This window comes from Equus caballus, chromosome 17 (genome assembly GCF_041296265.1).
Source record: "Equus caballus isolate H_3958 breed thoroughbred chromosome 17, TB-T2T, whole genome shotgun sequence".
In the NCBI taxonomy this organism is placed as follows: Eukaryota; Metazoa; Chordata; class Mammalia; order Perissodactyla; family Equidae; genus Equus; species Equus caballus.
This window is the reverse complement of record NC_091700.1, coordinates 34880366-34906464: the sequence shown is the minus strand read 5'-3', so window position 1 is coordinate 34906464 and position 26099 is coordinate 34880366. Positions and strand designations below refer to the sequence as shown.

Here is a 26099-nt window from a genome sequence, read left to right as displayed (position 1 = left end):
CTATTCCCTTCTGGTTGTTGGTTTGAATTATCGAAAACACTTAACCTTTTTTTTTTTTTTTAATGTGAAAATGTCCAATCAAACAGTAAAAATTTCCAAAAACTTTTGGAAAATAGGTCACCTATAAACCAATTTCCTCAAAATGTAAGCAAGTTGAAGAAAAACTAAAAGTATGGTTAACACTGTAGTCTCAATTTTTTAAAAAACTCAAAGTATAAAGGTCAACATATGCCCACACTTGATTTCAAGAAATGCTCATCATCAGTGGGACTCTACTGCCCTCTTTTGTATTAAGGATGTAACACATCACAAGTGCCAAACACAATCCCTCCTAGCAGGAATTAAAGGCCACGGCTGCCTGTCTTGTTTTCCCAAAGGCAGTGGACTCTAGGGCAGAAGATACCTGCTTAACTGCCTTCACACAGCTGTTGTTTCATATATTTTTGTTGAATGAATAAATCTGATGTATTCTCACTTTTTAAAAAAGTTTTTTATTTGATAACTACTGAAAATTTAGAGCAGAGAGGAAAACAATTTAAAGTCATAAATTTAGGATACCATTTTTTTACGACTGATTTATTTTGGTGAATCTAAGGAGCAAAACTCTGACAGTTTCCAGTTTTAATATTGGCTATCCAATCTATCCTGCTTTAAAATCCAATGATTTTTAAAGGTAACAAAAGGGAAAGAAAAGTTAGGACTTTATCACCTTCAGCTGAGCAGCCACACTGTCTGAAGATGTCATTTAATCTGTTCTGTGACCCAAGCACAAATTATACAGGTCTCCTTAGTTCACCATCAGACTGCACGCACGTCTTCTCTGAGGGACAAACAATCCATTTTAAAGACCCAATGTTACAGTGGAGGTTAGGAAAGACACCCACCATAGCCTTTGATTTTCTAATACAGAACACCCTCCCCCTCTCCCCAGCATAGATCTAGAAAGTAGAGGAATACGGAGGTTTCATTTCTAATACAAAAATATAGTTAGCTAGTTATTACCATTGTTTGTACCCATCCACCATCTCAAAAGCCACGTTAAGCCTTCTAAGCAACCTTTAGCAACATCTGTGCACTTCAGCCTACACTTCACATGTGAATGAAGAGGAGGATATTCTCTCAGCACCATCCTAGGATTTCACGATTGTTGCTTACATCAATGGGTAGATCACAATTGTTGAAATGACACAATGGAATAAGAAATTATAAACTGCTTTGGTAACAACAAAATCAAACTGGAGTGCCAAATAATATTACTTTTTCTTTCCAAAATTTTAATTTGTATTTTTTAATAGAAAATACAACACATTTCTCATCCATTTAACCAATTCATCCAAAGGAAAGAAGTGAAATACTGTAAGTACGCTAGTAAAATAAACACTTAAGCAAGATATATGGAACCAATATTTTTAGCAAGTTTTATAAGAATCTGGTATAAAACAAAGTTAAATACAACATTTTTGAAATGACAAAATCAGTTTACCTAACCTGCATTCCTTCAAAGAGACATTTGCACTTCTCATCCTGGCTTAAAAACAAAACAAAACAAATGAAACCTCAAATTACTTTCTTTCATCCAAATCAATTTACTATACTCTAAACTGAGTAAAGTTTTGATACGTTTTCTTCTTCTTCTTCTTCTTCTTCCTCTTCTTCTCCCCAAAGCCCCCCAGTACATAGCTGTATATTCTAGCTGTAGGTCCTTCTAGTGGAATGTGGGATGCCACCTCAGCATGGCTTGATGAGCAGTGCCATGTCCGCACCCAGGATTCAAACTGGTGAAACCCTGGGCTGCTGAAGTGGAGCGTGCGAACACAACCACTCGGCCATGGGTCCGGCCCCTGATACATTTTGATAAAAGCAATGAATGCAAATTTAAGGCAAACCTGATAGTTGCTATCAGGTAAACAGCACATTTAGAAGGACCTTTGTTAATAAGATGGTTTTAACATACTCAGAGCTATAGATCCTAAAGGGCACATGTGTACCTATTGCACATCTGATCCTCACAGCTTTCCTCAAAAACAGACAATGATGTTCCCATTGTACTGAAGAGAAAACTAGTGCAACGTACGTAAGATCACACAGCTGGATCAGTTGCACAAACACACTTATCAAGGCCTTGGAATACAGGACAGCTTCCTGTTGGTAGACTTACCTTCCTAACTGCATCAAGGTATAACCCGAGCATCAACACAAGTATGAGTTCCTCCAGGTCCAGGAAAACAGACTCCAGTCATGACAGGCAAGGAGGAGAGTCAGGTCCAGATTCCTCAACTGCTACAGATTTTACAGTAAAACTCCAAGATAAAGAGGGAGGCCAATATGAGAAAACGGGAAGAATGATCTGAAAGATCACAATATGGCAAGGATCCACCAAAACCTAGAATAAACTAGAAGAAACTGAAAAAATGGTCTTAATTGGGAAGCCAATATTCAGACCAAAGGGATAAAAACAAGACATGGAAACAGAACATAGGAAATTATTCATCTTAATAGCTCAAAGCGTTTGGGACATATTCCCACATAAATAATTTCAAAACTTCTTTGAGGTAGACAAATGTTAGGAATGAACTAAGTTCATGTAAAAAAAGAAAAAAAAGTTAGAAGAAGAAAAAAGAAAGGAGGAAGCACTGAGCACAGACCCTATTTTTAAGGCTATCTGTAAAAAACATTCCAGTTATTTGTAAAGATCCCTTTCAATAAAGTGCTGATTAGACTCTACCCACTTTATTCCTACATTTAAAGGCTGAAATTAAGTGTCTTCCAGCTAAAGGACCAAAGCCAAGTTGGGCTTTTAAAAGCAAACCTACTAAAAGTTCACAGCAAGCTTATAACTTTTTATAACTTCTCTACTTGGAACCTGCTGTTTTTTCCTGCTCAGTTTCCCAAGTTGGAGCTCAAATCGACTTCCCCTGCGAAGTTGCCATGATTCCCTCAGTCAGATGTAACCCTCCTCCTTCCAAAAGTCCCACTATTCCTGTGTGCTGCTGTCACTGTGTTGTGTCTGTACACTTGTGTCCCCACTGGACTATAAGCTACTCAGAAGGCACACAAAGAAAACCTGCCTCTTCATTTTTGGATCTTCAGGACCTAGCACTCGGTGGGCACTCATGAATCCAGAGCCCATCGACTCAGTCTCTCAAGAAGTTCATTTTACACAAGGTGAACAAACTGGAGGTTTGTAGTTCTTCCCATGAAACTCAATACATTACCCTGCAAACCCATTTTTATTCCTGTTTTCTCCCCCCAGGGAGAATTAGTCTACTAGGGCAAATAACTAGGTCAACCTTAGTACCTCTTTATGACCCCATATTTTTAGAATTACATTTCCTTCGTTAAAATATCCCTATGCACTTACAAGTAAAACTAAGTTGCAAGAATGGCAACAAACTACACGATTCTTAAGGACATAAGAACAAATCTTTCTGACACTGGGTCAGCTACAAATAAACAAATTCTTGTGCTTGGACATTATTTTTAAGTATTTCACAATGAATTTGAGAATCTGAACTTCCACTTGAAAGATCTCCAGGAAAAGAAACATTATGAACCAAATGACAGGAAATAGCCATTCAAAGGGACATATTTTTGTACTTGTTTTGCTCCAATTTCTGCTACAAAGATTGCTCCAGTCTTCCCACTGACGTCTAAGAGATGAGGTAAAACTTGATCTGCTAGTTGGATTGTGCTGATCACAGAACAGTCGCCGATGCTTCCTGCTGGGGGTGCTGCCACAAATAAGAGCCTGCTAAGGTTCAGCTGGGCTACAATTAAGTACTTCCCATCAAGGGTAAATCTATGGAGAAAGACAGTTTACATAATAAATTTAGGTAAAATTAACATAAACATTTACTTTTTCAACATTCTTATTCCCTACAGAGCAAAACAACAGGAGGGACCTACTGGCTGAAGAGTTCTTTTAAGGAGAATTTAAAATTGATCTAATACTGTTTATGAGGGAATGAGAGATTTGTGATGGTAGACACAGCCAAAGATTAGCTTAAACTTTTAAAACATAACAATTATCAGAGTACCACACAAAATGAAACTACGGGAGAATTGATGTCAGCCTGGATCTGACACTATAGACTCAAGATTTTTATTTTCATTTTATGTTTAAAAATTTACCAAACGTATCTCGAGGGTAAAGGCTGTGGGACAGGTCCGGCATATATTATCTCTGACATTTGGACCCCACAGTGCACTGGGAGTTAAACTGCTTTCACTCTGCCTGGGATTTGAAATACAGTTACATGTTCTCTGCACACTTGTCTCCTTCCCTTTTTCCTTGCTTAAAATTAACAACAGATATTTTAACTTTCAGCTAGCTCTTCAGAGAAACTAACATAAACCAAATAAAACAAGTGCTTTAAAATAAAAAGAAACAATTACCTGACTGAAGAAGGTCCCTCTTCCGTGAAACAATTAGTCCATGCTCCTAACCACTCCCCAGTGTCTTTATCAAATACTTGAATTCTTTTATTTCCTCGGTCAGCAACCCACACCTAATAAACCAAAAAAGTGTTTACTGGAAAAGATCCACATTATAATGAGAAGAAAGAAAAAAGAAAGGGGAGATGGAGAAGAATGAAAGTTTATTTTCATTAGTTTCACATACATTATCTCATTTAATATGTAGAGGACTCCTAAAAGCTCCATTTTCAGACAGGAAACTGAAGTTCAGGACGGCTAAATAACATGTTTGAAGTGAGCTTACAATAAATGGGAGAGCCGCTTACGCCACCTGTCTTAACCCAAAGCCTATAATGCTCTGTCTGCTAAATATTTGAATAACTAAAAAACTGGAGTGCTCCACTATAATGCAGAGGATTAGCAGATAATGAGAAGTGACAGCATTCATTCATTCCTCTTACAAGCATTCACTGTCTCTGAGTCCTGTCAGCTTGTCAGTTTCTGGGCCAGGTACTAAGACAAAGACAAAGAAAAGCAGCCCCGCTCCTCAGGAGCTCAGGCTGGGGAAGCCACGGATTCATTCCTATTGCAGCATCATTAAACCTCTACCCGCTGTTTACTAAGGCACGTCCAGAGTGCAGAACCACTGAAAGAGGAAGCTTGGGAGAGTTCCGTAACACACAAAGAACAGGCCACCAATAGGTTTAACTTAGGTTTGCTATCAGCTGTAATGAGTCATTAAGTAAACTGTTATAAAACAGGAAGGTAGAGTCATTCTAAATGACATTTCATGTACTGTATTTGATGTCTGCAACCTATGGCACACAAACGGTGAAACAGTTTTTAATGACAGATGGCTAGGGCCGTGGAGAGGTATGTAAGAAAGGACTGGAAGGGTGGGCCAACTCTGCTGACCTCTACACTTCCCTGCTTCAGGATCTCTGGACTTCTTGGGTTTATGGATTCAGGGCCTATTTCTTCAGGGTAACCCTGACTATATCTTTGTTAATGCATGTGAGTTTTGATAGCTACTGAACTCATCTCCAATCAGAAACAAAGACTCATTCTACCACTTTAGAAAGGTTGTTGACCCTCAAGTAAGGTAATTTCGCAAGATCTTTTCCTGATCTTTACTAAGGATGGGTTTCCTTAAAGATTTGGGGATTACTGTCTTAGATAACTGACCAAGGAGGAAATATAGTTTAGACCCTAGGATTGAATGACACTTTATATTGTTAGCATTATCTTTCTTACTCAATAGATTTAGATTATGAGAAATTTTGTTTAAGAAACAAGTCTAACTCTGGATGTAATGAACTTTTCATACAGGGTTGGAGTGATGATTAAATGAGTTAACCATGTAAAGTGTTCACAATACAATAGTGTTGTTATAAAAATACAACTGTGCAGAAATCAACACTCTTGTTCTTCATCACTCAGTAATGGCAGAGTAACCCCATCAAATGATCTTCAAGGCCTCTCAAAAGGACATTCCCCACCATGGTGAATTTACCTGGGTCTAGTTCTTGCATGCTCAGAAACTTGATCTTGTTTTTATCCCACGAGGGGAGTAGTTAACCAGGCTCAGGAGAGTCGTGTGTAAAACCAGAACTCCAACTTTTTAGTTCCCAATTTACAGAGAAAGTTCGCATGTTCAGTTATCTTCCTATCTATGATGGGAAATACTTGAAGATTTTATGATCAAAACATTCTCATTTTGTCAACATAGGAAGCCAAATCATAATCAGAAGGCTGCTTGCCTAGCACAGAAGCAGAAGTGGAAATGGATTAAATTTCTAATGGCAAGAAGCCAAGATAGTCTGATGCATCCATTGTGCACCAAGACATTTAACAAGAAGGTACAAGATGACTACTATATGCCAGGCACTAAGATATAAAGGAAAACAGATTCAGTATGTGCCCTCATATAGCCTAGACTCTATTAGGGGAGATAATTAAATGATTATATTATAGTATGATAGTTACTTACTAAATTTGGGAAGTACAGGCTATTATAAGAAAACAGAAGGAGAAACCAATACAAAACATCTCAAGTCGGGGGTTAGGTTATAGGAAGGTAACCCCAAAGAAGTGTATGCTTCTTATGTATGCTTAAAGACGTATAAAAGCAAGAGAGGTGGTAATGGATAGGGGTGGATAAAAAAGAAATGGATTGAAATTTGTTGATTAAAGCTTTCTGTTCCCCAGAGAGAGTGCAGCCAGTGAGAAGGAGTTTGCCTGGGTGGCTCTTTTTCTCAAGCTTCCAAGATTAACCTCTCCCATCCCTCTTTTGATTAATACATTCTAGAATTAATTTAATTTAGTTTAATTCTGAAATTAAAAATACATTCAAACAGTGTTTTCCTAGTAGAAAGAAGACTCTTTTTCTCAGGTAATTTTACTTAGGTGTTGTTTCATCATTTGTTCTTTATCTTTTAAGTGACACAGGAAATCTATTCTGCTCATTTCTAAATATTTGGAGAAGACCCTTCATTACAGGACTCAAACACTTATAACAGTTTGTGGATGTATTCAGCCCAGAGGAATTGTCCAGACTCATTGAGATACACACATCCACTAGCATACATACATACCTAGATGTCCAGACACGCACGTGTGCACCAAGATGCACACATACATGTCCAGGCACATACACCTAGGCACACACACACACACATACTCAGACACACAGGTCCAGATACAGTGACATGGCACTTTTACCCGACCAGCTGAATCAAGTGTAACACTGTGAGGTATGTTGAACTTAGCAGGCTCTGTTCCGTTTTCTCCATGCAGCCAAAGCATCATGAAATCTATAAATGGTAAACATATATGGTCAGAGCAATATATAGAATACCTTATGCATTCGCATGTTATATTTTATGTCCTAAGTTGTAGACAAACTATTCAATTATCCCCAAGTTGGTTATGCTTTCCTGGCTTTCTGAATATATATCTATTTGCCTATTTCTTATGCTTTACAAAAAAAAATTTGTTCTCTACTTCAAGCAATTAATCTACTTCTTTAATGACTATCTCCACTTGAATTTTTTCATCACTTAAAATCATTATTTAGAGTTCATGTCAACCTCTCCCTCAAACTGGTTCCACTTCCCAAATAATCCGATATTTAGTATTACCATTCCTCTGAGCTTAAAAATTCACACGATGCTTTTATAGTTTATCTCATTTAGTACCCCTGTAGTGGGTTGAATTGTGACCCCCCACCACCATACAAAAAAATGATGTGCCCAAGTCCCAGCCTGCAGTACCTGTGAATGTGACCTTATTGGAAATAGGGTCTTTGCAGATGTAATTAAGTTAGGGATCTTGAGATGAGATGATCCTGGATTTAGGGTGGACCCTAAATCCAATGACTAGCATCCTTATAAGAGAAAGGAGAGGAAGATTGAGACACAGAGACACACAGAGAAGAAGGCCATGTGAAGACAGAGGCAGAGACTAGAGTTATGCTGCCATAAGCCAAGGAATGTCTGGAGCCACCAGAAGCTGGAAGAGGCAAGGAAGGATCCCCCCACTAGTGCTTTTGAAGGGAGCATGGCCTGCCCTATAGATTTCAGACTTCTGGATTTCAAAACAGTGACAGAAGAAATCTCTATTTAAGCCACCCAGTTTGTGGCAATTTGCTACAGCAGCCACAAGAAACTAATACACCTATATTCGATCTGTCTCCTAAATTTGGTTCTTTCTTTCTTTCACAGAATTTTTTAGATTCTTACTTTATCCCCATCTCACCTCCCTCTAACACCAACCAAATTCAGTTACGGGGTGATAAAGTGACCAGACAGCCTCCAAATGACAGAGCTTATTGCAAATATATCCTGATATAGTATTGTGTCTTGTAAAAACTCTGCTTCTATAACATCATTTTCTTACTAAAAAACCTCAAAGTCTCCTTATAGCAAAATTATGGCTTCAAAATCCTCAGATCAACTTTCAAGGACATCGTAAATCTTATTTTCTACTATTCAAAAAGTACATCCTGAGCTCCTTTCCTAGAAGACCTGCTAATTTTCACCTGTAGACCTTACGCGATAAGGCCTTGTAAAGGCTCCTCCCATCCCTCTCCTCTCCCAGCAAAACCAGTTGAGTTCAAGAATATTTCCTTCATGAACTCTTGTCCTACTTCTCCAGTCAAAAGCAGCCTCTCCTTCTAATCTTATTTTACTTCAACAATCAGTTTCACAGAGTAGCATTTAACTGTTTCGTCTGCAATAGATCTGCACCTAGGACACTACTGAGGACGCAGAGTAGGGAATACAATAAAACACTTGCCGATCCATCACCCTGCAGGCCACCTCAGCTCTGAGATGCCAGGTTCCTAACCTCTCCATTCGTAATTGTACAGGATAACCACTTATTTCTTGAGCCCACTACAAATTCTCATACTGCCTCTAGTTCATTTTGAAGGAAACATCTAGATTTTGGTGAAAAATAAACAAGCCTAATATCAAAAGCATTTATTATTGGTCATTCCACACATCTGTTCTGATTTTTTCCTAGTAATACACTAGAGGCCTTTATACACAGCTTCATACACAACAGTTGTAATATTATACCAAGTATCCAAACAAATTAAAGCCAACTTATTAAGTAATATTCTTACAATACCACACAAAAACAAGCCAGGTACCTTGGGACAATTTGATCAATCTGTTATTCAATCCTCCATCTCCATCCACAATGTACATATCTCCTGTGTCGTCTACATATAATTCTGCAGGGTTATCAAATTGCAGGGGATTCAAACCAGTGCCTTTTTTGCCTGGGGTACCCAAGACTTGAACAAGATCACCAAAGGAATTGTACTTTTTGATAGTATGACCGTAGGATCCTACAAAGACAGACATGCACATTTCAGAAATATAACCACTGTATAAACATTCACATTTTCCAGGTAAGTTGAGCACAAAAATTTGATAGAATTAAACAGTAATAAAAAGTTAGTAGGTTCAGATAATTAAACGTTATATTTAACAAGCAATAGAGCTTCTTCATTAGTTACAGCCAAATCTGTTCATGAATTAAAAGCTCAAATACTCCAAGTAGATTCTAAATTCAAATAAAAAAAACCAAAAAAATTGACTCCTTATACGGAAAGCTTATACAGAAAGATATTAAATTATTGGTACACTACTTTCTTTTTTTAATCTTAAGACCCTGAATAAGCATTACTCGTAAAAGGGAATCAAGAAAGAAATGGAAAAGTAACAATCCATATTTGAAAACTGTTATTTTAGTCATTCATGTGCAGATCTCAAATTTCAGTATGTCGGCAAATAAGTTCTTTATAATACATAATTTTTTAAACTATAATTTCTATATTTATTTCCTAGTGGAAATAAATTCAAAATTCAACACATTAACTTTCCTTTCCTGAGAAGGGAATAAATCTTTTCAAATCACTAGTAACTTATCTTCTCACTTACACTAAAATTCCTTTGAGTTAAAATAATCTTACAAGCAAAAGTATAAAGTAGAACATTAATGAATGGGGAAAAACCATAAAGCAGTTAACAGCTATCATCTTGAAGGCACACCAAGAGCAAACTAACTGGTAGACATTTAAAAGATAAACTGGATACACTGAGTTTACTGGAAATAAAGTAAATCAGCTTGCATTACAATTCCATCTTGAAAATTGTATTTATTATTATACCTGATTTAGAGGCTTGAGCTAAAGTTTGTAGCAATAACAAAACATTATTAAAGCAAGTAAATTTCAAAGTTTCTACAAAATTCACAAAAAAATACAATGCTAGTAAATAATGTTTTTTTAAAAATGACTGATTTGTAGCCAAGTTTTTATTAAAGGGAACTTATTCCTTTGAAAAATGGGAAGAAATGCAAAAACTGTCTTCAGATCTGCGTGTGGAAAAACGAGCCATAATGGAAAGAATGAAGAGATCATGTGTGTTCTATTTATTCCTGGGAATCATTGAAGTGTTTTATAAAAAAAGGATCACATGAATGGAACAAATCAAAAGTAAAGGGCTTTAACACTGAATCCTGAAAAAAAAGAAGTGAAAATAGTCAAACTTCCTTACAGTATTACAATGAACTCATAGGTAATCTAGATTTTTGGGGTTTAACTGGAATGTTACCATCCAAAATACAGCTTGAAATAAATGGGATATTGGCTGATGCTCAGAAGTCTTTAGGGTTCTGAGAACAGATGTGGTAATGGCACTTCTTACAAAAATTGAGACCTTGTTAATTCCAAAATGCTATCTGAATTAGCCAGAACTGGGGAAACAAGATGTCCTTCAAGCCATAAACAAAATTGAGCCAAGGAATACTAGAAATATTACCCTTATGATCCCATTGCTTCCTGAGACCCTGAGATAATGCCAAGTTATCTCTGGTACCGTGTTGTCTTAAGCCACAAGCACATGCAAACAGCTGTCTCTAAAAACTGATCTCCACAGCTATAAATTCCACTGTGCTTACTTTGTTTTTCAGCACATTCTACTAAAACTATTTGATGGAACAAAGATTTCAGACACGCTGCAGTTAACACCAGCAGTTTCTGCAAATCTTCCATTGTGGGCAACAAAGCAGTTCAGGTTTCTTAGCACAATCTCTTTTGAAAGAGAACTGGTAAAGGAAAATGAGTGGCAAGGATTCCATTCATTCGTTTTTAGAGACTGACACTTTATTTGGCTTCATTGAAGAGGTTTATAATTTTTTAATCTTGGAAGAGCAAGTGATTCTTTAAGAGGAAAAGTCCCTTGACAAGCTAAAGGAAAGATCATAACAATTAGAGTTTCCTTGTTAAACGTCTTAACTCTACAGAAGTACAATATAAAGACTTTTAGAAACAAGTGATTTAATGAATCATTAAAGAAATTACAATTAGATTCAGCAACTTTGATGTTAAAATGTACACGCAAGAACATGGGCAAAGATGTGATTTCTAGCAAGGTAATTTAATAGACGTTACTACACATACCACTTCCTACATCTGTGATCCAGACGGATTGTTCATGTAGTGTACTGGCTGCAAATATACCATGAGGTGTGTCAACTGTATAATTCCAGGCTCGTAGGAAACATCCGTCCTCTGTGAACACTAACACCTTTGGGATGTTATCCCCTCTCTGAAGGTATACAAAAATAATTGCTTAGATAGAATCAGTTTTAAGGAATTAATCTTTATCTTGACAGAGAGAAACAAAAATTAAAGGTTAATCAAGAAATTCAGTAATGTTTAAAAACCCAGCTTCAAAACCTAACGATATTAACATCTATCAGACTCACAACCAAAAACTTTACTTGAAACCAACTCAAAATACAAATTCCACAACTGGCATTATATAAACCGTTATAGATGGTTACTTAGTACAGTAAAACAGAAAGGCTGTTATTTCCTTCCTGTTCATAATTTTTAAAAAATATCCCAATTTTACTTACTTGGGCTACATAAACCAATCCATTGAGGGAGTCAACGGCAACACCAAACGTTGCTCCAGTAAAGTATTCTGAATACTCAGGCCAATCCACATCCAGGCGGTAAAGAATTTCCTCAGTTCTCCAGGAAACTTGAAAAGCAAAGTTCCTTAAAACCTTAAATAAAATCAGAAGATTAAGCTTCAGTTTACACTCTAGGTTAAAAAAAGGAAAAAAAGGCTGATTCTTAAGCATGCTTTGACGTCTGCCACAGAGGTGTTCAGACTGCTGGACAGAAACGATTCGGAAGAAATAGGCTTATACGTCTAAACACTAAGGCCACCCCAACACACATCTGCAAATTCGTTGAGGATGTAATGGGAGCTGGAGAAGAGGAGAAAATAAAGAAAACGGAGATGTACCAGATACAAACTTTTTAACACTAAGAGACAAGGCAACACGTCGGTGGTTCGGCCCCCGGTGCAGCTTTTGGCTGAAGGTAGTGCAGGAGCCAGGGCCCGCCACCTCCATCCCACGACCGCGGTGTTCCCTCCTAACAGTGCTGTCCACACAGCCGACAGCCATTTCCTCACTACTCAACTCACCGGAGAGCCACAGAAACGCGAATGCAGGATCAGACATGCAAGAAAAAGCCCCGCGCCGGCCGCGCAGACCCAGAATTTCGCCATGACAAGACGGGAAGCCTGGACACGGAGGAGGGTCCGCAGGTGGCGGGGAGCCGCCAGGCAGGCTCAGGTCCTAGCGGTTCGTTGCTGCCCAGAGTGTCGGCCAACCGACCGGCCAGAAGCTCCCACCTTCAATCCCTCCTCCCTGGATGTGCGGGTTCGAGAACCCAAAAGGAGCACAGACCAGCCCGCAGAAATTCAGAACTCCTGGTTCCGTACTCCTGGCGCCTTCCCCGGTCTCCGCCCCCATGTCACGTGCCTCTGGCTGACCCAATGACCACATTCTCCCGCCCCTCGGGGCGGTCCCCGCTGAGGACTTCTCCTGTCCCTCAAAACAAGGGCGCCCGTAGATATGCCTTAACCACTCGATATTCATTTTTTTTTTTAATTCAGTTTGAAAAATCAGAAGCTAGCACACTCAAACCAGAGACATAGGGATGTAACCCTCAAAAAATGATTTCCAGGCTCTGGGAAAGATTTCAGCCGTGTCCGATTCCGAGGGATCCAGGCATCCTCCATGGATACCTACGTTCCCACACCAGGACCCCCTCCATTGGCTTTCAGGAAAGAGTGGCCTAAGCTGGCAGCGCAGAGTTGAGTTTACTCGGGCGCGACGGGCTTCGTTACAGGACCCCCATGAGCTGGTGGGAACTGTAGGGGTAACCGAGAAGGGCTCTTGGCGCTGCTGGCCCTGCGGTATTCGGGAGCTCCCCTCTCCGAGACCGTGCCCCACTTCGCCCGGCTCCGGGTGCTCTCCAGCCGCCGGCCCGCTCCCGGAAGCCGTGGCAGCTGGTAACAAAGAGCCTGCCAGGCCGCCGCTGCCCGGGCCGCGCGACCCACGAGTCTGGCGGAGCTACTGGGGGTGAGCGCGCGCCAGGCCATGAGTCCAGGATTGTGGTGGTGAGGGGCGGCGGCCAGCCGTCGAGGCGCTGGTGCGGGTCGAGAGGCCGGTACCTCCCTTCTCACGCCCGCAGGACTTCAGGCGCAGGTGCCTCTGCTCTCCCGTCCACTCCGCCCGGGAAAGCGGCTTCAAGACGTTCCCTTGGCGGCGCCTGGCCTTCAGCTGCAGGGGACCGACGCTCAGCACCGGCTGCTGAACCCCGGGTTTCTCTGCGGGACTCAGAGGACCCGGCTCTTCCCCGAGGCGTCCCGAAGCTTTGTGTAAAGAAGCTGGGGAAGCCTGACGCTTTTATTTTTAATAAAAGTTTTTGTAAGTGTCCATTTTTAGGAATTTTTGCAGACTTTGAAGTACTCTCTACCTCTTCGTATCCTTTCTCCTGCTCCTGGAGTCATTTTCCTCCTCGGCTGTTAAATATTTTTACTATCAGAGCTGACCAGGGATGAACGTTTTGTAATTGAAAGTGTAGCTGTTAAAACCTCGTCGAGATTGTAGTCAAGATGGACAAAAAGTCCTTTGAAACGGTGCTGGATGAAATTAGAAAGGTAATTACACTTAAATCCGTTAATCATTGTATGCGCTAGGAATTCTCGTGGTTTATTCTCTTTGAGGGACTGCGTGCAGATTGTCCACAAAGAGGTTTAAGGATTGCAAAATTGGTTGGAATTTCGGCGTATACTGTAGGAGCTGATATCTTGATACATTTCACGATACAAATAGAAATTAAGTTAACTCTAAACTTCCTGAGAACTAGTAGTGCCCTATTGTGGAAATTATATTCAGAGAGTCCTCGGTTCCGAAGCTGGCTCTATAAATCTTTAATAGCTCTGCCCTTTTGGATAAGTGATTTAATATTTCTGAACCGATTCCCTCATCTTTCGGTAACACAAGAGTGACTGAAAACTAGAGGCAATACGTAGAAGGTTATTTATAATGGTAGTTATTATTCTGACAAGCTTTTCAAACCTGAGGATAGACAGACAATATTTGTTGCTTGGACCGGACAAAATTAGTATCCTAATGTAAAATGTAGCGTTAAGTTTAAAGTCATATTCCTAGGAATGAACTTCAATAACTTGAATTTCAAAACTTTTTTTTCTCTTGCTTTCCAAGTTTTTGCTTCTTTTTGCGGCTGTTATATGTAGCCTACCTCCCAGAAAGAACCAGACAGAAAAAAATTTTGGAATATAGCCTTGAGCCTAAGTACCTCCAGCACAAAAATAAAAGTTTATCTAATTAGGACTGGAAGGTTTTACTCTTCCTTTCTTATGCTAGTACAGGGTCCTTTGCTGACAACTTCCGGGCAATTATCTCGCCATTTGCATATCTTTAAGACCCTAGACTGATGCGGAAAGATTTGTTCCTTGTGCTCCGGTGCTCATTTATTTCAGCTTATGAAATTATTAATAAAGTTGCCTGTGGACATGCTGTTTTTCTCCTTTCGCTGTAATAAAGGAAAATGTTTTTCTAAGTCCTTTATAAAGGCTTTTTCAAATTCACGTTAGCTTCAAATTTACGTATTTGACGATATTGAATGTTCTTTTTTGAATAAAATTTCTCTTGCAAGCCCAGTTTGTCCAATTAAGATTTGCAATAAAACCTCAGCTCGCTACTAATGTGTTTAGAATTTGCCAAAATTTGTTCATGAGCTGATATTTAACTACTGTTTATAAGAAAATAATTTGTGCCTTTAGGTAACCCAGATTTCTACTTTTGGAAGATACAGGGTGTCACTTTGCACATTTTCTCCCTTCTAAGCTGTGAAAAGATCACATAGTAAATACTAATAAGGAGAGCAAGAAATTTTCCAGAGATGAAAATCATGTTCACACGAGATGGCAACTTAAGTCCTTATTTCTGGTCTGCAATCAAAATGTCTTTTGCTGTTTCTGCCAAATAATTAGATGCATCATTATTTTAGTCTTTTAAAATGAGATAAAAATATAGGCATATCTAAATATGAGAATTATTGGTTTTTTAAAAATTGCTCTTAGACTTTGTAAATGTAGGTCAGTTTAAAGCAAGTAATCTCTTCCTGCATGTCATCGTAGGTCCATAGTTAATACTGGCTGTCACTACTGTCATTTAAAGCAAGGGCATGTAAGAAGACACTAGGAAAAGAAATAGGAAGGGGGAAGAAAGGGGAAAAGGCAATGTTGAATTTGCTCTTCAAACAGAAGGTAATTATAATGGCCAGTAACTATTGAGCACTTGCTGTGTATGCCTGTTCTAAGCGCTTTCTCCCTGCATTATTTGATTTGATCCTCCTAACAACCCATGAGGTGTAGGTTCCATACTCCTCATTTTACAGATGGCACATCTAGTCTGTGAGGTTAACTAGCCAGCCCAAGGTTACCCAGCTGGTAAATATTCAAACTCAGGCAGTCTGACTCCAGAGTGCCTGCTCTTGTGCCTGGGAATACAGCTGGACGCCTGAGGCACTGGTGAAACAATTGAGAATGACTTGGCATCAACACAATCCAGGATCTGGTCCAGAAACTTGCTTTTGACTGTTTCCAATAATGATAATGGTAAACTCCCAAGAGTACATTATCCAGAATGCCATTTCCCCCCCTTTTTCAGTGAAACTGCTGAGCACCCTGGATGTTTTTCTCCATTGCCTTCTTATAGTATTTTCTGCTGGCAGAATGATGTATGTGGAAGGTACAGTTATCATTGTTTTGTAGTAAAAGGAAAGGGATTAGTTGATTTTTAATGATTAATAGTTACCGAATCGTGATAGTCTGATGTGTCCATCTCTAAGTTTGGCGAGTAGTTGCCAGGAGAGCATGTGTGATTTCAGGCTCTAGACAGGGCTGGGTCAAGGCCACCGAACTCCCTGAACTTCCCACTGATGGAGGCCCTGTGAGGAAAGGAACCAGCATTTACCAAATACCTCTTATGTGTCAGATCTACTCTTGATTCTTAATCCTCACAGTAACTCTGAGGCCGGTAATGAATGATATTCCCTTTTATGTCAGGAGGTTCTGAGGGTAATTAAAATGCCTCTCAAGGGCCCCAGTGCCAGTTAGTGGCAGGCATACAGTGAGTTCAGGGCCTCTCTGGCTCCTTTGGTTCTCATATCCTTGTAGAAATACTGAGAGCCTCAACCAGACCTTGTCTTATGTTTCTCTGCCACTTAGCACATAATAGGTGCTCAGTAAATAATTGTCTGATGAATGAGTAATGTCGTACATTTAATCTTAAAAATGGCAATTTGGTTTAATTTGGGATATTCGGAGACTATCTACATTTACAGTAATTCTATATGTAATTTCTATTAATGTCAAATCTTATCTATTGCAGTTCAATTCCCTTTCTTTGTAGGAGTGAATAGGGAGGCCCAGGAGGTTTTCCTGCTGTCTCAGTCTATCCCTTACACCATGGGACCTAGAATGTCATGTCACCACAGTGACTTTAGCTGCCTCTCCATGCAGGGCTGAAGAATGTCTGCCAGTGTTTGAATTGCTTAGGTAGTTCTGATGTATGCATTTTACTGTTCTGTTTACATGTATTAATGCTGTTTTTCTATGTTTTTTAGGCTGTTTTGACAGAGTACAAATTAAAAGCAATTGAATATGTGCACGGATATTTTTCTAGTGAACAGGTATTCTTCTATTTGTTTAAACAAGAGTCTTTTTTTTTTAACACCAATGTTCTGGTTAATGTCTGTTGGTGGTCAAGTTCAGAATTGCTCTTACTTTGTTGCTGTTTTTATTTAGGTACTTTAGAAGCTTTCGGCTTGGGTAGAAAACTTTACAGAATTTATAGCTTGGGTATTTTATAAACATACCCACTCTCACCACAATATCATATACATGATTTTAAAATGCAGTGTCTAAAAAAAGTAGTCCTTTATATTCCTAAGCTGACATTTTATCTCCATCTAGTACTTTTGCAACCTTTATTTTCTTTAGGTACTTTCTTTTTCCTGTACCTTTCATTTTCCTTTATTTCTAGACCAGTGCTGTCCAAGACTGTGATGATGGAAATTCTCTGTCTGCACTATCCATTATGGTAGCTAGTAGCTTCAGATGGCTGTTGAGCACTTAAAAATGTGGCTTGTGCCAGTGAGGAACTGAATTTTTTATTTGCCTTGATTTCAATTTAAGTAGCTGTAGCTGGCTACTCTGTCAGCACAGTGTAAACTCTGGTGCCATGTTTATCCCTCATTGTCTGGGCCCACACAACGCATTTTGAATAGTAATTCAAAGTACTGAAGTAAATCTTTTAGAAATGTTTGCAAACAGATTGCCATTATAAATAAATTAGTTCTTTGCTTTCAGGTGGTTGATTTACTGAGATATTTCTCCTGGGCTGAGCCTCAGTTGAAGGCCATGAAAGCATTACAGCATGTAAGTAATTTTATTTTTCTTGGAATGTAGAATTTAAGTATGTTGAATTCTCCCATAGTTTTCCATAATTCATCTCAAGTTGGAATTTTGTTTGCATTAGGAAAAATGACTCTAAATTTCGTTATACTTTGATTATTCAAAAAAACTGTTAAAAAATTAAAAATTCCCACCCGGTAAATTTAAATTGTATGTACTATACTATTGGATTGTATACCAATAAGTAATGTCTGATAACGTTTAATCTTTATTTTTTTTTTAAAGATTTTATTTTTTTCCTTTTTCTCACAAAGCCCCCCAGTACGTAGTTGTATATTCTTCGTTGTGGGTCCTTCTAGTTCTGGCATGTGGGATGCTGCCTCAGCATGGTTTGATGAGCAGTGCCATGTCCGTGCCCAGGATTCGAACCAATGAAACACTGGGTCGCCTGCAACGGAGCACCCAAACTTAACTGCTCGGCCATGGGGCCAGCCCCCTTTTATTTTTTTTAAGATTGGCAGCTGAGCTAACATCTGTTGCCAATCTCTTTTATTTCTTAATTTTTTTCTTCTTCTCCCCTAGGCCACCCAGTACGTAGTTGTATATTCTAGTTGCAGGTCCTTCTGGTTCTGCTATGTGGGATGCCGCCTCAGCATGGCCTGATGAGTGGTGCTAGGTCCGCGCTCAGGACCCGAACCAGTGAAACCCTGATCCATTGAAGTGGAGTATGCGAACTTAACCACTTGGCCACAGGGCCAGCCCCTGATATGTTTAATCTTAAAAACAACAATTTGGTTGAATTTGGGATGTTCTGAAACTCCGATTATGTTTACAGGAATTCTATATGTAGTTTCTATTAATGTCAAATCCTGTTACAGTTCTGTTCTCCTTCTCTTTAGGATTGAGTAGGGAGGCCCAGGAGGTTTTCCTACTGTCTCAGTATGTCCCTTACAGCTTGGAACTTAGAAAGGTATAATGTCATGTCACCACATGACTAATTGGCAGATTGAAGGAGAAAATATTTATAGGCAAGCAAAACATAGGATTTGGATTCTTAAGTGTTTTTACGTACTTCTTTCTATTTTTAGATATCTTCACTCTCTTCTATTTAGTCTGAGAAGAATAGTCAGACAGGTTTATACTTACATTCTTTAGACCAACACTGTCTAAATGACCGTTCAGCGATGGTGGAAGTGTTTTGTATCTGCACTATCAAATATGGTAACCATTGACTACATGTGGCTCCTGAGCGCCTAAAATGTGTCTAGTCTGCCTGAGGAACTATATTTTTAATTTTATTTAATTTTAATTTAAACAGGCTCATGTGCCTAGTGGCTGCCGTATGGACAGCACAGCTCTAGAGCCTGGATTAACAGGCATCTAAGTCAAACAGGATCTGGCTATATACAAAGATTTTCCTCGGAATATCAGGCATGGATAGCTTTAAGGGAATCTACAGATCCTTAACATCCTCAACTGATTTGCCTAAGAAAGTGTCTGGGTCTGTTGGTGCTCTCTTCTTCAGTAATTGCTTTTTTCTACTCTATTAAAAAAAAAAAAAAGAGTTATCTCACCTATCCACCCACAACCTGGGGGTGAAAATTTTTCCCCAAAGACCAAAGAGAGAGTGAAGTCTCCTGAGGGAGAGCAAAGCAGAGAGCTTCTGTAAGAAATACTGACGGGGACCTTGCCTTGTTTTATCAAGCAGTCTCATGACTGAGCTCTGAGGGCTGTTCATCTGTCCATTTACCTTAGAATTAAAATTCAGAGGTTTGAAGGCCAGAATAGGCACAGCTTAAGGCATTTATTTGAATTAAGTTGATTGATTGTTTTCACACTAAAGACTGACTTTGACAATTAGGTTATAAAATAGAATTTTCATAAATTAAATGAGCTAAATCAGTAGTTCCAAGGTTTTTACAAATATATAATAAATTTGTATATAAGGAAATCGAGTTTTTGCAAATATTTAAACTTCCAGTAAAATTTTTAGATGTCAATTTAAAAACATGCAAAGGGTATATATAGTTTTACCAATTCTTTTGGTGGTACATGAGTAAGCGTTTGAAAACCCCTGCTCCAAATTTTAAGAATCTATTGGGTGTTGACTCTAACTGATCTTTTTTTTTTTTTTAAGAGTGGTCCTGAGCAAACATGTGTTGCCAGTCTTCCTCTTTTTTTTTCCTTCTTCTCCTCAAAGCCCCTCAGTACATAGTTGAATGTATTCTAGTTGTGGGTCCTTCTAGTTGGGGCATGTAGGATGCTACCTCAACATGGCCTGATGAGCGGTGCCACATCCACGCCCAGGATCCGAACCAGTGAAACCCTGGGCCACCGAAAAGCGGAGCTGCGTACTTAACCCCTCGTGGCCCCTAACTGATCTTCTTACAGTGACTTTGCTTTTGAATTTCCACCACTGTTACCATAAATCTGTAAATTGGCAAAATCTTCTAGCTGCTTGTCAAAAATAAATGTACCCTAGTCAAGTAAATTATGTAATGTTCCCCGGAATCTTGGAGTGCCACAACGCACGTTAACAGAGGACTCTTAAGAAAGTTCTGCAGTAAAGAAACCTGTTTAACCCATCTTTCCGCTAACTGATGTGAGTGTAGTACCCTTTCATAGTAACACTATTCACTGTGGACCTCACTGTGGGAGATCCTGATTATGGCATACCCAGCACGCTAACTGAGGAATGTCATTTTTCCTGACTTCTCAAGTGGCATATTTCCCATATTTGTAAATATCCACTTTCTCTATAACCTTTCTGAGGAAAGTAGTACATGTAAATATTTTTTTTTCCCTGTAGATGAAAACATTGAGAAATGTGGATAAAAAAAGAGCATATAGGAGAACTTAGGTCTTCAGGTGAAATAGTTAACCTTGAAAAAGCCTAAGTTTGATTCACATAGTTGTTAGGGCTTACTTTTTTTTTTTCCCTTTTTCTCCCCAAAGCCCCCCGCTACATAGTTGTGTATTCTTCATTGTGGGTTCTTCTAGTTGTGGCATGTGGGACGCTGCCTCAGCGTGGTCTGATGAGCAGTGCCATGTCCGCGCCCAGGATTCGAACTAACAAAACACTGGGCCGCCTGTAGCGGAGCGCACGAACTTAACCACTCGGCCACGGGGCCAGCCCCATGTTAGGGCTTACTTTTGAGTAAACAGTTTTCACCTCAAATATTTATATTAAGAACATTTAACTATAATTCCCATAAAAAGGAAATTTCTGGCATGAAAATTTCTCATGTTGAAAATAAAATTGTTTTTATTTTAATAGAAAATGGTGGCTGTTCACCCAGCAGAAGTGGTCAATATACTCAACTGTTTCACCTTCAGTAAAGACAAACTAGTTGCTCTTGAACTATTGGCTTCGTAAGTAATTCTTTTTCTTTTTACTTTACTGAAGAAAATTTGGAAGACTTTTTAAATGTCTTGTAACTCATTAGTGTGTGTTAATATGTCAGAATTATATTAATGAATGGAACTCTAATAAAATCTATGAGAGCATAGAGCTAAATTCTTATATCTAAATATCTAGTGTACTTATTACACATGGTTATTGCTTACAAAATAATGGGGCTTATCGAGATAATCTATTTTGATTTGTCTGCATTTCAGTGACTTGCTTTGCCATCCTACTCTGAATAACTTGAAAGGCTTCTTGATAAAGCCATAGGTCTTAGAGTTAGATGGGTTCTGCCACATTCTGACAACATATATTTTGGCTTAATATGTACTTATTCTTTCTAGACCTTATTTTCCTCAATTGTAAAAGTAAGAATCTCACCTATTTAGTAGGGTATGTGAATTTAAAATACAGTAAGATATGTGAAAGTACCCGTCACAGCATTTAATAAGTGGCTGGAATGAGCATAAGCTCAAAGAGGAACGGAACCTGCTCTTCTGCAGAATGGAAGAGTCTGTAAATTGCTGTTTCTTTATAGCACATGCATTTTTAAGTCCCTTATATATTTATACATATATATTTATAGATGTCCACAAAAACACAGAATAAAGCAAAAGATAAAACTTCATTTTTAGATCAACCGTGATTTTTCTGCATTTAACACCTGGATTTGTTCTAATGCCATAGTTCTCCTAACACTCATTGAGAGGGTGTATTTTCAAAAATCTCAAAGTATTGATTTTTATTTATAGTATTACTTTTGTTACTTGCAGGTAACCAGATAAACCTCAGTTCAATTATTGTATTTACCATTTTTATATAAGCATGTTGTTTACATTCACCAATTAAGAGTAAATAATCATACTTCGCTTCTTATGTCATGGGGAAAAGCTGATTCAAATATATTTATAGATAAACAAAAGTTGTTGGCCTCTGTATGTATGTTCAGTTTCTTAAATGAAAAGCTAAATTTTATTTCCTCGGTAGGAACATTGTTGATGCACAGAATTCTCGTCCCATTGAAGATTTATTCAGGATCAATATGTCTGAGAAGAAACGGTGCAAGAGAGTACTTGAACAGGTAATTTTCTCAAGATTTCTATATAAATGGTACATTGGTTTTTCTGAATGTTGATGAAGAAAAAATGTACCAATCTTACTCCTATATTAACTTTGATGAATAACCTGACTGCTGTTATGCGATGGGTTCAAAATGACATCCCTGCCATCTATGGAGGAGGAGCAGAGCTGGGTGAAGGGGATGCTGGAGGATGAAGAGATGGCTTGAGAGTGCGAAGCCAGTTTGCCACTCAGCTTGAGACTCATGCAGTGTTTATTCTCTGTCCCTTGGTAACTGCCCTGGCTGCAAACTTTTGTCTTTAATTTTATGTGTTTAGGAACTTTTAAAATTTTCTTTGTCTTCAGGCTTATGTTAATCAAATTCGTAAGAGATGAGTAATAAAGCAAAAATCCAGTTTATTTAAAATCTCTGAGTGAGAGAAATAGTCCTTGTCCAAGCTTAGAAAACTTGATTTGTCATTTAAAGTAGTTGTTTCTCAGGATTGTGGTGGCTGGAAACTGAATTAGTAATTGGAAACCTGCTTGAGGAAAACAGACTGCTCTCCCGGGGCCTTGCAGCCCACTCGTTTCTAATCCTCACGCCCTCCACTCAGCTCAGGGAGAGGAGAGAACTTTGCTTTAGTCCTGAGTTATTGTAGCCGAAGCAGGATGTGAGCCCACGTTTCTTTACTTGAGTAACTTCTTCATTGATTTTCTTGACTGAATTCTTTAAGGCATCATGCATTGACTGCTGTAGTTTTCTTCCTTATAAAACATTCTGATCATGTCACTTCCCTTCTCAGAAATAATCTAGGCCTGAGTGTTCTGTGGAATGGGCCCTTTGGTCAATGTACATTAGTGCAGCTTTTCTGGGAGGTAAGCTTGAAGAGCTTTTAAAATGTTCATATCTTTTGACACAAAAATTCTGTTTCCAGAAATTTATTCTAAGGAAACAAATAGAAATATACTTATTCCTATATATAGGCATTCACCCTGGTGCTATTTATAATAGCCAAAATCGAGATGATCTTTAGGGTTGGAGCATTTAGTAGGGGGCTGGATTATATAGCTAGTTATGTGTGTCTTGAATGAATTTATAAAACCAGTATAGCTCTACAACAAAATATAAAACATACATGCTTGTAAAATATAGCTATGTAGACATAACTTGATATTCGTATAATATAATATAGATCTACTGGAATGTATGTCACCTGTTATAGTGTTTTCCTTCATTGAATAAATATTTAGTGAGCACTAAGTCAATATGTGTTAGGCACCATTTTAGAATCTGGGGATGCAATAATAAACAAGTTGGACCACAGTCCCATCCCTCAATACGTGTCGTCATTATGTGGAACACCATATACCCAGATAACTCTTGCTTTTTCAACAGCACAGCTCTTAGACACCCAACATCTCCTGTTATTTGTTTGTTTGTATTTTCTCCACTAAGTTATAAACTTTTTCAAAGCAGAGACCACATCTCTTTCATCTCTGTCCTCTTTTTGCCTTGCCCATGACATGAGCTCGGTGTTTGTAGAGTTGGACAATGGTATTTCTTGGTCTTTGGAGAAATGGGACATAATAAATAGTAAATGGACTTTTTTGCACACAGTTTACAAAATCCACTGTGAAAATACCTTTGTATAGGAGTCTGTTAGTTGTGACGTTAAAAACATGTTACAATTTTGATAATTTCATTTAAATAAAGTGATTTTACCTACTAATTGGGGCATATTCACCACTGTAAGTGCTGATTGATATATGAACAGATTGAGTGTGATGCTATTAATTCATGTTTTTTTAGCAGGGCTTCCCAATATCCAGAGTACTTAACTTTATGAGTTTATTTGATTTTTAGCCCCCTCCTCTTTTTTATGTTACAGGCTTTCAAGGGGGGCTGCAAAGCTCCTCATGCCATGATCTCATCTTGTGGAACAATCCCAGGAAATCCATATCCCAAAGGAAGACCTAGTCGCATAAATGGAATTTTCCCAGTAAGCATACTTTTATGGCTATTTATGAAACTTCTTGTGGCTAAATATGAAATTTGTCATAGTAATGATATTTAAAGAAAATGCCAGTTGATGATGCTTCTACAAAGGAAAGAAATTTTATTATATTAGCAACTTAATTCACAGAATCACCATTGATTGAAAGTTCATATATAAACTACATTAAGGTATTTGTGTGAAATGTACAGAAGAACAAGCCAAACATAAAAGAGGATGATTGTTTTCTTTTTGTATTTTAGAAGCACTGATTTACATTTAGTAAAGGTGCATTTCTCAAATTCTCAGTATTCCTCAGACAGCTTCATAGTTAAGTATGTTTAAGTATGTTTGGGAGACTGCATGCAGTGTTTCCTCCCTAGAGAATCATGTTGCATAATAAAGGCTCTGAGAAGTCCTGTAAGAAGGAAACTTGCTTTTGTACCATCCAGTGTTCCTCAAACTTCTTTGCAAAATAACTTTTTCAAAGAATGTTATATTTTTATTGTGATGTAACAAATAACCCTAAAACTTAGTGCATTAAAACAATAAACTCTGATTATCTTGTACAGTTTCTGTGAGTCAGGAATCTGAGAGAGGTTTAGTTTGGTTCTGGCTCAGGGTTTCTCGTGAGGCTGCACCCATCTTAAGGGTTCATTGGCGCTCAGGACTGTGCATCTGAGGTGGCTCACTTACATGCCTGGCAAGTTAGTGGTGGTCGTTGGCAGGGGGTCTGTGTTCCTCACCATGAGGACTCTTCCACAGTGCTGTTGAGTACCTCATGCTGTGGCAGCTGCCGTCCACCAGGGCAAATAATCCAGGAGAAGGCAAGCAGAAACTGTCTTCTCTTCTGACTTAGCTTTGAAAGTCAAATGCCGTCATTTTTGGAATTTCCTATTTGTTACACAGGTCAGCCCTATTCCCTCTGGAAGGTGACCATATAAGGGCATGTAGAAGGTGAGGATCACTGGGGACTATCTTGGAAGTTGGCTTCCATACTAGTGTGTATGTTAAGGGACACACACTATTAGGGAGATGCATTGTAATAGTCTGTCAACTTATTCTTTTTTTTTTTTTTAAGGATTTTATTTATTCCTTTTTCTCCCCAAAGCCCCCTGGTACACAGCTGCATATTTTCAGTTGTGGCTCCTTCTAGTTGTGTCATGTGGGACGCCACCTCAGCATGGCTTGCTGAGCAGTGCCGTGTCTGTGCTCAGGATCCGAACTGGTGAAACCCTGGGCTGCCGAAGCAGGGTGTGCAAACTTAACCACTCGGCCACAGGGCCGGTCCCAGTCAACTTATTCTGATCTGTTAATTATAGCAGTCTTGAATGAGGTCTCATTTGCCTTCGTACAGTATAAACTATCACACATAATGCTTATAGAGAACACTGTTTTTTCTTGTCTGTTTTCAACTGTAATACAGGTACTCTTTCTGACTCTGAGCATTAGACATACTGTAGCATTGGAAGTCTATTTCTGGTTGCTCCTATTGTGGTGGGAAAAAAATGAGAACATACCTTGTCCTGCCCTTGTGTCGTCCCCATGTGTATTGCGTGTTTCCTTCTGAGTGCCCCTGTGCAAGTTCTGAGGGGCCTACGGCAGACGAGCCTTCCTCAGCCCTTGTCAGGGTCATGCGCCCAGCGCACAATTGAGTCTGGAGTCCAAGTGCATAAACTCCTACCAAGTTAAGTCCTTTTCTTCAGTGTAACACAGTAAGGAGTGTTTTTGTTTTATTTTCACTTTGGGGTTTTTAAAAAAGTCTCAATTCTCTTTCTTTCTTTTTCTTTACTTTTTAAATAGGGGACTCCTTTGAAAAAAGATGGTGAAGACTGTACCAATGAAGGCAAAGGAATAGCTGCACGGATTCTTGGACCCTCCAAACCGGTATGTTAGAAA

The 26099-nt window shown here is 38.8% G+C and overlaps 2 protein-coding genes across 3 annotated transcripts in view; one reads left to right on the top strand and one right to left on the bottom strand.

The window, feature by feature from the left end:
• Positions 1-1253: 1253 nt before the first annotated feature.
• On the bottom strand, positions 1254-12832 carry NHLRC3 (NHL repeat containing 3). The gene is made up of 7 exons (XM_001915725.5): positions 12432-12832; positions 11851-12003; positions 11390-11537; positions 9071-9271; positions 7138-7229; positions 4396-4508; positions 1254-3799 (listed from the first exon to the last, which is right to left on the bottom strand). The coding sequence occupies exons 1-7, from the start codon at positions 12513-12515 to the stop codon at positions 3547-3549; spliced, it is 1044 nt and encodes a 347-aa protein (XP_001915760.2). The 5' UTR covers positions 12516-12832; the 3' UTR covers positions 1254-3546.
• The window catches only part of PROSER1 (proline and serine rich 1), a 27513-nt gene continuing 14223 nt past the window's right edge, over positions 12810-26099 (top strand). Inside the window, exons 1-7 of one of the 2 annotated variants that reach the window (XM_001915721.6) lie at positions 12810-13955; positions 16952-17017; positions 17697-17765; positions 21019-21113; positions 22135-22228; positions 24096-24206; positions 26004-26087. In XM_001915721.6, coding sequence (XP_001915756.4) covers positions 13911-13955; positions 16952-17017; positions 17697-17765; positions 21019-21113; positions 22135-22228; positions 24096-24206; positions 26004-26087 — 564 coding nt within the window. In that variant the 5' untranslated portion in view covers positions 12810-13910. The remainder of the gene's footprint in view (positions 13956-16951; positions 17018-17696; positions 17766-21018; positions 21114-22134; positions 22229-24095; positions 24207-26003; positions 26088-26099) is intronic. The other variant, XM_023621527.2, reaches the window with a different exon arrangement.